The sequence below is a fragment of the Drosophila gunungcola genome (genome assembly GCF_025200985.1).
Source record: "Drosophila gunungcola strain Sukarami chromosome 3L unlocalized genomic scaffold, Dgunungcola_SK_2 000002F, whole genome shotgun sequence".
Lineage (NCBI taxonomy): Eukaryota > Metazoa > Arthropoda > Insecta > Diptera > Drosophilidae > Drosophila > Drosophila gunungcola.
The window spans coordinates 6,306,009-6,320,277 of NW_026453178.1; the positions used below are offsets into that span (position 1 = coordinate 6,306,009).

Here is a 14,269-nt window from a genome sequence, read left to right on the forward strand (position 1 = left end):
CCATTATGTTTCGGCAGTAGCAGAGAAATTATAATACTTTACTGTTTTAAGTTTTTTATAAGTTAGTGAACGACTGTACATTTATTTTATGAAATTGTTGTGTAAATATAAACTTTCAGGCACTTGTTTGAGGGGCGGGGGGTGTGGTCAAGGGGAGGGCGGGAAGAGCCGACCAAAGGCTGTCAGAAGCCACCAGATATTTGGTTTTAATAAATTGACATTTTAATCATATCTTAAGGACACTTAAACTGCGAGATATGTTCGCGAATTTTTTGTTTCAGAACTCTTTGTAACGCATTTTATTTGTTTGATATTTCGGGATTGCACTTTTGATCGGTAGCAAATCGTTTAATTAGCGACGCGACGACTACGACGACGACGACGGTGGGCGGTCAAGTGGGCGGGCGGTCGGTTGGCGCGAGCGCTGCAGTTACAGTTACGTTTGAACAATTGATTTTTTGTTGCTGCTTATTTGTTTGGATTTTTTGTGTGTGTTTGAAAAGCGAAGGTTTTCCTCTTCGAACTCGAGTCGCTCGATTTGAGTTGAGAGAAATTTGCGACTGTCCGTTACAGCCAGCAGTCAAAAGCCGACTAAACGACGAACGCTTTATTTTTGCACAGCACACTGCTCGCTGCACCGAGACCCGCTCACCCACACCAGCTCACCGCACACTCACACTCGCGCACTCCGCAACGGCAGAGAAACACGCGCGGCGCTCAAGTTCACGCTCTGAACTTCAAAGCTCGCAGTTACCTTCGCCTAACGAGCAAAGAGAGCGCAAATGCGTGCGAGTGTGGGTGAGAGCGAGGCTAAGAGAGCAGCTGCACTGCGGGAAAGCCAAAGAGAGCGATCAAAGGAACTACAGTGCGTCCTCTGTACGTCGAATCCTTGAACAATTCTGAATTCGTTCTTTCGGGCTGAAATATTTTGAGTTAAAATTACTCATGCGATACGTATGCCAGATACCATTTTATACAAAACGATCATTCTCATATTTTCACCCTTGTAAACTTATTGATCTGGTTTAAGCAAGTCTTAGTGAAAAAATTCATAACTTTAGACTCGTTTGTTAAATTGAATGATATTTTTACACAAAAAATCTGTAAGCGTAATATCTTTTAATAATAATATATAATTCCTATTTTAGTTATGAATTTAAATTTTTTAAGCCCTAAAAAAATTTGTTTTTTGTTTTACATAAAGAACTCAAACAGGTTTTTCGTATTAAAATTAACTATTTAAAAATTATATTTTTTTGACTGTATATTTATGTGGCGTGATTTTTTAACCGGCTATTTATTGAAAAAAACAAATGGTTACAAAAGTGAGGTTTGAGAGAAATTCTTTGATGGCTCCATTACACATAAAATATACAAATCGTGCCCAAAGTTCAACAAAGGATGGAGTATGGAAACCTGAGAACTGGCAGCTCCTTGCCTATGTAGTCTTCAGCGAAGTAGGGATCTTGGGTAAACCGAATTCATCTGTTTCAATTGTGCTCTGTAAGAAGTTATTATTTAAATGGTCTTGTCAAACTACCCCAGTTTACAGCTGTTTACCTTTCCGGGCACAATGCTATCGGCTCCCGGCTCTCGACTCGGAGCTTCCGGAGCCTTGACCACATCATCCAAATAGCTGGTGTCATCATCCAGGGCAATCTCGTCGCCCAGGGCATCCAACTCAGCCTGCAGGTCATCGTCATCCACCTCGGGCATGCCATAGGTGCGACCCAGTGCCTCCTGCACTTCGTCCGCTTGCTCAAACATATCAGCCATGTCGTCTTGGATGTCCTTTAAATAAATGAAAATAGTTAAATTCGTGTCAACAGAATTGCTAAAGTAGCGTTTTTGTGCTTATCTTAATTTTGTTTTTGATCTTAAATTTGTTAAAGTACTATAGCGTTTTTAATATATTTTTAAATGCAGTACAAAACATAAATTGTTATTATTATTCTGTAAACACAGAATAGATTAAGCGATTAACCATACGGTGGTTTGTACAAAAAAAAAAAAATAAATAAAATTTTCTTGCAAATTCTAACAACACATAAAAAACACATGATCGGAAAATGACCTCCAAGGACCTTCTAAATCCATAGAAGACTTAGTTAAAAAATTTTATTTAAATACATATATGTGCTCACCTCGATTTGGTCGATGTTGATCTTCTTGTACTCGGTCTTCATTTGCTTGACTCCATCCTTCATGGCCGCCACTGTGGCCTGAGTGTCCTTCAAGGACTGCGCCGCATAGTTGGCCTGTTCCATGTTAAACGACTGGTTGCGCAGAGATTCCGCCTGCTGTTCGTAGCTATATTAGGGTTAACAAATCAAGTTAGATAGTGGTTTGTAAATAGAAGAACAGGATGGAATAAAATCTAAATTGTAAATGGGTACACAAATTTAATAAAGGTGATAAGACCAATGTATGAGAGGTATGGGAGGATATAAGCTTTGTGGAGTCAAGAGTCTAGATTGGGAACATTTTTATATCCAGTTGGATAATTCGATAATGTTGTTTAAAGAAATAAAAAACAAATTTAGCATGGAGTTATGGCAATTAAGCATTGAGTTATGGCAGTGAATCAATATAAATCAGTGGGTGGGGTCCTGAACCTACGCTTTCTTTTGTTTAAGCACACGGAGGGCCTTTTGTTTAACAGAATTCTTTGCAGGACCTTCGCGCATCTTCGACATTTGCTCGCGATATTTACGCAGCTCAGCTTCCAGCTTATTGACCTTCTCCTCGATATTTGTGGCACGGGAATCAACCTATTAAGTAAAATAAAATATTTGTTTGCTTTGTTTTCCCCATGTTTTTGCTGCTTACCCCGGCTATGCAATCGTTTAGACTTGGACCCGGCTCCTTGGGCTTGCCGCGACCAAAAAGGCGATTCATTTTGATTGTTTTTTGATTTTAAATGCTAAAGTAGCGGAGAATTTACGGGATTTCCAGCTAATTTCGTTTTACAATTTTTGTTTGATGACTAATTTTCTTCTTCTTTTTCAGACACCAATCAGCTGTTCCTAGCCAATGATGCCCATCGCTCGTGCGTTAGGCAACACTGTTTAAGCTTAAGGCTGTCACACTGTTTTCTTTAATGCAAAAATGTATTGTTGAAATAAAAAACCACTATAAACTAGTGATGTTGACTACATAAATACATGACTTTATTTATTAAACAACTGATAACAGGGAAATATAATGTTCTGAATAGGTAAACTTCTTAACATTGATTTCTAAGCAATTTACTTTGTTTAAAGTTAAGACTTGCAACTTTCGAAATAGTTTTCTATAAAGCGCAGGCAGAAAAAGTTTAAGCCCCTTTTTTTTCGAAGAAGTTTTTTTATACCAGTTGGAAAATATTTCTTGAATTTGATTTGTTCAGTTTATTCGAGCTGTGCAAAAGTTATTAGCACAAAACTAGTTATTGTTAGCATATAGTTCGGTGTAATTCCTTTCGATGTAAAACTAGGCTTTTTTGCTTGTGTTTTTTACAACTTCACTGTCTCAAATTATTGTAAAATGTACGTGTAAAATTTTAAAGTTACTTTTTAACGGTTTTAGTCAGCACTGGTGATTTTGGTATATACAACGGGTTTTTTAGTACATTTTTCTATGCTCGCAGTATATTACAATGACCGCGCCACGGTCCCACCATTCGCGTTGCAAATTAAAAACAAAACGCATCGTCGGGCGCTTCTTAGCTCTTAACTAGCTTAATTTCCGCTAATTAATCAATTTTACTCATTCTCGAAAGCAAGTGCCGCGGCTTCTAAAATAAGGAATGAGTCGCTCAAACAGATGAAAGTGAAATCAGCCTGCCGGGCAAATGGATTTTCTACCATTTTTGAACTAAAGAACGAACGAGTGCCAAAAATAATCAACAACAACGAAAATTGCCAAGGTATGAGCAAAGAAAACTGCGTAAATAAGGCAGTTAAATAATAAAGGCAAAGATTTGCAAGAGAAAGAATAGCGAAAATTCGATAAGTCCGCAGTTGGCCCATTGACGTCACAGCGCGACAGCTGTTTGGCTGCCGGAGCACCCTGCTTTTTTTCGCAATGACGTGCAAACTCGCCCACTAACTGTAGCCACCCACACTTAAGCCCCACTCCAAAGCAGTTCCCAAATGGATAGCTCCATGTACTATGCAAGGGAGCGAATCGCTGCGAGCACCGAGGCAAATGTCAGGGTCATCGCCTCGACCATGGCCTCATCTTTGGCCAATGGAACTGCTACACCGCGTGCCGACGATGGAGGCGTCTCCATGAACAACTTTTATCCGGCATTGGTTCAGTGCTTTGGCATCATCATTTGCGGGTTAGTATATGGGGAAGATATCACAAAGCACGCAGATAGTTGGCCCACGCATCCTCCCCGATTAGATTACCAATTGATTTTACCACATACGCCACGCTAGCCTTCACCCCTAACGTCCATTGTGCGGCCTTGTTTGATTCGCGTACAGGCAAACCACCCTAAGTGGAAGATATATAATCCATAAGGTAAAACTATATTTACCTTTACAATGTTAATAAACCGCCGCTACAAACAAACTAATCAAGAAAGTGCAATAAACCTTAGACAAAAGGTTATAGAGTCAACCTTACTAGAAAGCCTATCAGAACTATAAACGTAGCTAAACTAAACTATAAACTATGTATAACCTTAAGAATAAAGTTTATTCCTAGTTTAGGAGAAAATATAGGAAATATTCATAAATATGTAACTCTGAAAAGGAACCGATGTGTACAGATAGTTTGAGTAAGGAAGGTTACTGGATTGCCACAGGGTCCAAGCTCAGACATAGGCCATCTTATCGTGATGATTGCTGGGTACGTGCGCCGAAGGAAAGTTGCCTGTACACTTGTTCGTACAGTGATCAGCACTTATGTGGCACACCGTCTCGATTCAATTTCTCTGATTTGTTTTCCCCCACTTATCAATTGACACTCGAATTTTATAATCTTCGGCAAACTGCTGTCTCACTGTCTGTGCGTACTCTTAATTGAATCGTTTGCTTCTTCAAACAAACCCAGCTAATTATATTTAATCAGTTAAAATAATGTTGGATATTTTAAGAAATCCAGTTGAAAAAAGAGATTTCTTTTGGTTAAATTGGCGTATAATTAAAATCTTTTTATTAAAAAAATGGGTTTACACCGAATAGCGACATGCATTTATATATTGGACTTTTTATTTTAAAACGGATTAATGACCTTTTTAAGCATTAAGACATTAATTTAACCTTTCTTAAGTTTCTCGGTTTGTTTAATTAAACAACAGTTCTTTGTATAATTGCGGATGTATTGCGAAAAAATGTTATGTTTAATTTGTTGGCGGTTGTAAAATTGTTACAAAATTACAAAATTTCCGATTAGTCATTGCAAGTCGGTAACTGATGTTGATTGATCAGTCAACTGCAAAACCGGAACTTTTTAATCTTTGTTCCGTCTATTTGTTTTGGGATTTTCTTTGTTTCCGTTAGCTGCATTTATTTCCCAATGTTTATTAACCTATAAGGGCCTGAAAATGCAGGCTTTACTTTATTTAAATGACCTCGCTGGCAACCTATGTTGCTTTCTAAAATAGACTTTTGCAGATTTTTACGTGGCTATGGATTAACTATGCTTTCAGTAAACCCATTTGTCGGGCTCTTCGTTTATATAATGCATTGCCTACTGGTATGCGGCTTTAACTTTGGCCTGAACAAACGATTTGTTTGCAATTCTTTAATTGAACATTTCTGAACATTTAATGCTCATTTTTAAGATTTAATTTGTTGTAGCCAATAAACATTGTTTTCGGCGAATAATTAAATAAATAAATAAATTAAAAGCAATCACTTATTAAAAGCAATTTTACAAATTTGAACTAATTCCAGCCGCTAGTGGCACTTTTCCTGTGAAATTGCCGTGAAGCCTCTATTAAATTTGACATACAAAAAATTGCTCAATAACAATAGGGTGCGGCTTATGTAAATTTCCTAGGTCCCCATATCAATCTTGATGTATGCATCTGAGCCGAAACTTAATTGCTAGTGGGCAATAATCGAAAGTAAAACGTTTAGAGAGTGCGAGAAAAAACGTAAAAAAGTCGGCAAAACAATTACAAAAATGACCTTGCAATACAGTGTTTAGCATGAAAGCAGTAAACAATATCCACTCCACCTGAGGCAATATTTGCACAGTGCTTGCATGGATTATGTAACCGCAATTACCGATTTGTCTACCGACCACTGCCAATTACAGGCGATATGCATGCCCAGACAAAGACCAACTGGCAGATGCACCTCCTCCAACTGTTCAATCAAACAATTACAGATATCGCCTATACAAAGTCGACTACGATTACGTTTATATATTACTTAACAGTTCTCTCGACGCGTTCGTTAACATCTGACTTGAGAATTTTATACTTAATTCAATTAGACTTTCCAGCTGTAAAGATACCCTTTAATTAGTTCATTTCTTGTTTTTTCTTTAATGATAAATGTTTGTCATTTTTAATTATTTAGGCTTAAGCTTATCTTGATAGAAACTGAGACAATGTATTTAAAAAATTTGCTGTTACAAAATTGTGTTTGGTGTATCATGTCCTAAAGAAAAATATAATATGTTAAAAAAAAAGACAAACTTGGTTGACCAAACTCTTTGATTTGATTTTTCATTTCAATTTATTGTCGGTATATCATTTTATTTATAAAAAATATTTGTTTTACTCTTAGAAGTTATCTAACAATTTTACCATCCACATTTCACAGTTATTTATATATATATTTTACATAATGCACATACTAGAAATATCTCACGAAAACTAATATACAACATTTGCACTCTATAATTAAAGGGTAACCGAATAATACACATTATTTCCAGTTTTAAGTGGTGCTCGTAATGCAATTAAATTTTATTTTACGACTGTTATCAGATTGAAATTACATTTAATCATTTATTTGATGAATCTTTCTTATTTGCGTTGACTGTGAGAACTTGATCGACTTGATATAGACCGTTTACTTTGTGATATAGGGTGGGAATAAACCTGATAAGCGCTACCAGTAATTATGGTGCTCTAAACATCACTGCTTGTTATGGTTTGAGTTATAGCCATAGTAGGAGAACAACAACAAATGCATTGATCGCGTGAATGTAGAATGTTTAAACTGAACTAATCTAGACATTCGCAGCTGTTTCTGCTGATTCTGGGCGAGAGTTGACCAACAGGTCACCCGCGTTGTATATATAATATAAAATAATTAAATGAACTTACACTTGTTTGGGCACGTAAAGTAAATATTTCCGTGCCGATCCTAACCGTTTTTCAGTTGAGTTTTTTGCCTTTATTCTTGCTGGAGTGACTAATTTCGGCTTTGTTCCTCTTGACTGACTTTCTAGAACACTTGTTTTGCTCAACAGATAATTGGGTATGGTAAACAAGGAAAAATGGTTGACGTTTTTCTCTTTAACTAAGCGTTTTGTTTTTAAATTTGGTTGGCAAACCTTTTCTTTAAAAAACAACTGTTAAAATAAGCTTAAAATAAATGAATTTACTGCTTTAAGATCATTAGGGTATTTCTTCTGCCTTTTCAGCATTCGAGTAGGCACACTTTCTTATCAGACATGTGTTGAAACCTCTTAAAGACTATACTAGCACACACTCGCACTAAACAAACCAAGATAATGTTCACAAGTGTTTTGAATTCCTGGGAAAAAGCATTCTCGCCAAAATATATGACACATGCTAGGCTCGGAAAACCAGAAGCTGAGCCTTGCCATCAATATCAATACGAGTCTCGCAAATCTTCCGGAGATAAGCGTAGGTACTTCCCAACCAAAATAAAACAACATCTGTACCAATTCAACGTAATTGCAATAAATCGCATTGAGTCATAATAAAAGGTCGCTAAACTAGTTCGAATAAAGCTGGGGGAAATACTCCCTACTCCAGATTACCAGATTAATTTGTCTCGCCGAGTGTGACAGAAATACAAATACTTGCACGAAAAAAAAAAAGTTTACAAATCTTTGTTAGCCAAGAGACAGACCGAAATAAAACTGGTTTACGAGGGGATCACGTGTGGCTCTGGTGATTGTTTTTTTTGTATGCATGTAGTACACTTGAACATATTGATTAAGAGTTTCCGCCTTTCCGGCTGGCTGGGTTATTTGCATTATAAATGAACACCTTTTGGTCAGGGGGGCGTGGCCAGACACGCCTTTACAACCTGATTACTGGTGTAATGTTCTCCTTTTACTCACTCCTTGTTTGCAGTTACATTGCCGGACGCTTCAAGATCATCAGCAATGCGGAAACCAAGGGTCTGGGCACCTTCGTGGGCACCTTCGCCCTGCCCTCCCTGATCTTCCTCTCGTTGGTGGAGCTCAACTGGAGCGCTGTGAACTGGAGCTTCCTGCTGGCCATGCTTGTTTCCAAGGCGGTGGTCTTCTTTTCCGTGCTGATAATCTCACTGCTGGTTGCCAGGCCCTTGAATTACGCCCGCGGCGGATTGATGGCCATTTTCTGCACCCAAAGCAATGACTTTGCTATCGGATATCCCATTGGTGAGTAATAGCAGGGATTATGGCTTTGGGAATGTTATTTTACTTATTACCAGATATAGTTCGTTCGTTCCTCTTATTTGAAAAGTATTAAATTGTTTTAATAGTACAAAAAGAAATGGATATTTCACATAAAACCCTCGGTCTACCAATTGTAGATGCATCAAAATTTATAATTCATGTTCATTTGAACCAGTGTAAATACTTTCTAAAGCTTGCCAAACAAATATTATATTTAAATAAAAAGAAAACAATTACTAGAAAGCCTTAAGCGGTTAGGATTTTGTTTTATCAAAAACGAAAAGCAACATCGCCAATAATAATTTTTTTAAGAGTACAAAAAAATTGTAAACTACATAAGTATGATCACTTAAAAATAGTGTACATTAAGCAATTGGGTTTTTCAGTGTTTTCGTTGTCTATTAGATTTAATTTATTGATTTACTTTTAAATACATTTTTAGACAACCTATTAAATATGTTTTTTTCGTTGCAGTTATGGCTCTATACAAGGATGTGCACCCGGAATATGCCTCTTATCTTTATCTAATGGCTCCGATCTCACTGGCCATACTGAATCCTGTTGGTCTTGTGCTCATGGAGATCTCAAAGATAATCAAGAACAAGGAGGATGTGGTTAGTGCTTGAGTATAATTTTTCTTCCTCCATTTTGCATACTCATATTTCATCATTTTCAGACCCGCAATCCGCCACTATGTCCAGAAACTTGTCCCGCCGAGCAGATGTCCAAACGGAATCGCTGCCTGGGCGAACGATCCATACTGGTGTTTAACACCCTAGTTGCGCTGTTTTTCAACCCTTTGCTTCTGATGACCTTGCTGGGTGTGGCAGGAGGTTTCCTGTTTCCCCATGGCCTGCCTGAAATGGTGTCCAGTACTTTGCGTGTTCTTGGACAGAGCTTTTCGGCCACAGCCTTGTTCCTACTTGGTCTAAAGATCGTTGGAGGCACAGGAACTGAACGAAAGAGTACAGGCTTCCTGTTGCCGGGTGTTCTCATACTGGTTAAAATGTATGTTCCCCATATATGCATGTATCTTGTCATTACTTAGCATACGTATTCTTTATTCACAGCTTGGTGCTACCGCTGGTCATCCGGCAGACAGTCAACATTATGCAGTCCGGGCAGAACTTCAACGACACCACCGAGCTGAGCACTTTCGGCTTTCTCTACGGCACGTTTCCAGCTGCCCCGGGGGCTTTCGTCATTGCGACTCAGTACAACATGGAGGTTGAATTGGTAATTTAATTGAAAGTCCCCCCATTCTGTTCCCCATTGATTATGTATTCTCTTTGTTCAGGTTGCCCGTAGCATGGTTTTCTGCACATTCATCTCGGCGCCGCTGATGTTTATATCAGCCAAAATGATATCGCTGACAAATCTGAAGCCACTAGACTATCTGCATGAGTTGGATGCCTTTTCGTTTGACATCAGTGTGGCCGGTGCGGCAGCCTGTTGTATCATGCTGGCATTATTGATTGTGACGAAGCGTTTCAAGCGAATGCCGCAGCGAATCACGTTCTGTCTGGTACTGTCGCAGGTATATGATCAATAGTGAATACCTTCTTGAATTGCTTTTGAAAGAGCATTCGTTACAGCTTATGTGCTGCATAGGGGTTATCCTCTGGTCCAAGATGGAGCACGTACACCGCTGGCCCTTGTATCTGCAGTTTTTCCTCTTCAATATCGGCACCTACAGCACTCGTCTGTGGACAGGTCTTTTGGCCATTTCCTTGCTCTTTCTGCAGTGTCGCAGCTTGTGTTTTGTGCTAAAACTATGGCCCTATATGGTAATTATTATTGGTAATCAACTAATCGATTCGTTCGTGATTTAACTTTTAATTTCTCTGTTTTAGTTGGTGTTTGCCTGGGGTGTACCGGCTGTTATATCGGGCCTCTTGGTTGCCTTCGACTCAAATGTGATGTCGGGAGAGAAGCATAATCCCAGCTTTCAGTATGGCAATGCCCAGGCAGCCATCTCAGTTTTCATGCTCGTGATGTGCTTTATAGGTATGTAGAAAAAAGGATTTAAACAATTTTTGTAGCTCCAAATAATGATGAAAGACTATATATGCATTTGAAGAGTTATTAAAAACCTGTCAGATCTTTGATTCACTTTAAAAGGTCGGAAAGGTTATAAAATGATGCGTCAAAAGTTTTCAATCTGATAAAATATGTTTTATGAATTCTATGAATTTCTTTATGAAATTTTTACACTAATATCTTTAATTAATTTTATATTTTAGTCACGGTTGGTTGCCTGGTCCTGCACCAGCGTTATAAGAAACGCTACGAAAAGTACATGACCTATTCACGTGAGTTATCCAATCCGGAGTCGGGTAGGTGCCTGAAATTCCATCGAATTGAATAATTTGTAATGTTTATCTTGTCACAGAATCATCTGATCTGCACTCGACAATATCCACCACCAATTTGCTGACTCACACGGATCACTCGTCCATTCGGCAGAGTGTTCGCACCACATCCTATTCGTCCTCATCCGACGATGATGAAATGATACCAACAGCTGTGGGACTGCCAGCAAACAGAAGGAATGGCAATGGCAATGGTGGACCAAGTTCAGGAGGTGGAGGAGGTGGAGGTTGTGGCTCTGGCAGTGGAACTTGCTGCTCGGGGGGAGCCCCGGTAACCACTCCATCGACAACCAGCACTGTGGTTGTGGACATTGAGGATCTGTTGAATCGCACACGTCAACGCGCCAGTGGTGCCAACAATAAAGATCTGGACAAGATAGAAAGTGCACCTGCTGCAGACGAGTAAGCTCAAAGTGGTTATGAAAAATAAAAACTGGTAATAAAAAATTGTATCTATCCAGGATTAGGAATCAAATGTGCAGCAGTTCCTTCAACTGCGGGCCGAGTACCTCGCGCCAAAGCTGTCAGACAATTATTGAGCGCTATGAGGATCAAAATAGGAGAGGACTCGAGCCCCTTGAACACCCAAGCGACACCGATGAACACCAAACGTTGAAGCACACCGTCCTCTTGATCATCCTACTTTGCTCTATGTTTGTCGGCCTGGCGGTGTCCATTTGGACTCTAGTGATGGAGGGAATGTCGGGCATATATCTGGAACTAAGTTTTCTCGATGCTTTCCTCAACTTTGGCCAAGGTTTAATTGTTCTGGCCGTGTTCATAACCGACATAGGCGAGCTACTGATGCCGGTTGTGAAACTTTGGCGCAAATTATGGTGAGTTCTGAATCATTATACAAACTTTTTTTACTTAATGTATTATTTCGTTAAAGGTATGGAGCCAATGTGGTTAGCCTACCCCACTGGTCAAACGTGCGACCCGAAACCAAACATATTTGCGAACAGTTCCGCAATCATCACTTGGAAAACTGCAAAAAGGATATTGCCAAGGACAGAAGGTGGGCAAAGTCAAGATATGAAGTGTTCTTCAGTTATGAAAATATAGGAAATCTTGTAGAAATTTATTTAGTCCAGTACTCTTACGAGCACGGTTTATTTTTTTAAAACCCTTTTGTAATTTACACCCTGCCCTAGACTAATAAGCAGCAATAGGAATGATTTTTCGGATGACTATAATTTTTAATTTCAACCAAACTAAGTAAGTGTTTTCAAGTTAATTAAATTGAGAATCAGTCAGTAGCCACGTTTGCGTATGCATTTAAAATTACTAATTAGACCAGTATATCTAGCAGAATTTGTCATTACTTACTAAAGAACTTTCGTGATCTTTGCAGGTGGCGCATTCGCGTGTATCGCAAGGTGTTCTACGGCACCGAGTTCGTCAGCTGGCTTATCGAGGTGGGCCTGTCCAAGGACCGCATGGAGGCTGTGCACTACGCCAGGCATCTGGTCGATGGCAGGGTCTTGCGACACATCAACAATGTTTATCACTTCGAGGATAAACTGCTGCTCTACAATTTCTGCAGTCGCATCTAAGGGCAGCTACAACCGAGATGAAGCAACTACGCCAAATTTAGTTTGATTTCCTGTTTAGTTTATCATATATATTGTATGTAATTTTGACTGCTGTGATTGTACGCCAAACAAACACGCACACACAGTGCAGCCAATTGTGTGTGTGTGTGACGGTGGATGGCGAGTGGGAGGATGAGCTAGTGAATTTGTTTATAATGTCCAAGTAATTTACTTGGCACACGAAAGTTTATTTTTTAAAGGTTTATTACTAAGTAGTTGACTCAGCTGGCAGTGGCAGGGGGCTATCAGCTTGAGCTTTAAATAGTGCAATATAGAATACTGAATGTAAAAGAGGATACAAGTTTCCTAAAAATTATAAATAACTTTGTACTTTAAACATAATCCTGTGTCACAACTAGAAAAGAAAAGAAAACTGTGCATAAAAGCGCTATAAACGAATATATCTTGAGATACACACCTAGTTTAGTAAAATCCCATAAATAAATATATATATATATACATGCATATATACCTCAAGCCGCAAGGCCCAAAGAACAAAACATTTACCATGCATTTGTGTCGCATTCGAATTCAATCTTAATTTGCATTGTTTTCTTTCAACACAGCCTATTGATATCTGTTGTTTTGTTGGCAGCCATCCGAATCTTTGGCTCTAGACATTTTTGATCGGCTTTTGGTCTTGCACGCGTCGATCAATCTGCGTTTTGCGTGTTTGAAATATCAATCCTCCTTAATTCCGGACACCAACAACTCTATTAATTGCTCGCCAGCCCATCTTCGATTTAATATTCTGCCAACGATGTGGAGAGCTAATTTTTGGTATGCGCCTGTCTCCCATAATCATTCCCGGAGAGAAGACTCGATGCTTCTCTGATCAAGAGTCGTCTACCTATTGAAGTGCTGGATTGTTTGTTATGCTAAATGCAAGTGATTGTAAAATGCTCTGCCACACTGTCAACCAAAAGTCTTCGATCTTTGCAGTTCAATGGATGTATGTAAAAATTGACTCACTGGTGGTTCAAGTCAAGTACGTCCTTTCAAGTGGATTTTAATAGTTAGAACCATTATATTTAATGGCCAACAGCTATGCTAACATTTACTTTAACATCTGAGGAAAGCGGGAGATATCAGGGACAGCCTTAATTTTTCGCAGCCTAATGCAGTCTCAAGGTCTTTAAAATCCCTATCGTTTAATTGCAATTTGACCATGAGTTCAATAATCATATAATCATATGTCACTGCAGGAGTGAGTCACCAAGGGAAGTTCACGCGCCAAGGGAGTGCCATATTTAAGGGACTTACAAATGCAAGGGAAATACTCTTATGAATGCTCATATGTCCTACTTTTTAAAGTAGAAGTTTTGTTGTGTTTTCCATAGTTAAGTTGACCGGTTTCAACTCAAAACGTTTTAAAATTAAATAAAATTCAGTAACATTCCAAAATGAAAACATTTATTTATTTATTGATGAAAAGTTAAAGAATATATAAATTAAAATTTTCGTAACAAAAAAATTGTTAAAAGAAAAAGCACTAAAAGTTTTAAAGGACTAGACATTTTTAAAAATGCTTATAGTTGCATAGAGCAATTAAAAGTCGATAATAAATCTTTTTCGGGGGTTATATCTTCTGTTTATTTTCATATGTTGTACAACAATGTTTACGTTATAAGTCCACCTAAGTATTTCCGCGACTCTTTTACGACCTTATCTTTATTGACAGATTAATCACATTTACCAGAACCCCGTTGTAGATTT

General features: G+C 38.5%; 2 protein-coding genes across 3 annotated transcripts; one reads left to right on the top strand and one right to left on the bottom strand.

The window, feature by feature from the left end:
- Positions 1 to 1,267: 1,267 nt before the first annotated feature.
- LOC128258000 (charged multivesicular body protein 5) lies at positions 1,268 to 3,024 on the bottom strand. The gene is made up of 5 exons (XM_052989380.1): positions 2,830 to 3,024; positions 2,620 to 2,771; positions 2,145 to 2,310; positions 1,561 to 1,791; positions 1,268 to 1,501 (listed from the first exon to the last, which is right to left on the bottom strand). The coding sequence occupies exons 1-5, from the start codon at positions 2,896 to 2,898 to the stop codon at positions 1,439 to 1,441; spliced, it is 681 nt and encodes a 226-aa protein (XP_052845340.1). The 5' UTR covers positions 2,899 to 3,024; the 3' UTR covers positions 1,268 to 1,438.
- Positions 3,025 to 3,650: 626 nt separating this feature from the next.
- Positions 3,651 to 13,090, top strand: LOC128257988 (integral membrane protein GPR155). 2 transcript variants are annotated; one of them, XM_052989363.1, is made up of 13 exons: positions 3,651 to 4,324; positions 8,279 to 8,568; positions 9,061 to 9,200; positions 9,263 to 9,594; positions 9,657 to 9,822; positions 9,884 to 10,123; positions 10,182 to 10,373; positions 10,440 to 10,593; positions 10,830 to 10,898; positions 10,979 to 11,360; positions 11,420 to 11,794; positions 11,851 to 11,976; positions 12,313 to 13,090. In XM_052989363.1, the coding sequence occupies exons 1-13, from the start codon at positions 4,134 to 4,136 to the stop codon at positions 12,512 to 12,514; spliced, it is 2,859 nt and encodes a 952-aa protein (XP_052845323.1). In that variant the 5' UTR covers positions 3,651 to 4,133; the 3' UTR covers positions 12,515 to 13,090. The 2 variants fall into 2 exon arrangements, with proteins under 2 accessions (XP_052845323.1, XP_052845321.1); XM_052989361.1 differs by having other exon boundaries at positions 10,830 to 10,922; positions 12,313 to 13,089.
- The last annotated feature ends 1,179 nt before the right edge of the window (positions 13,091 to 14,269 follow it).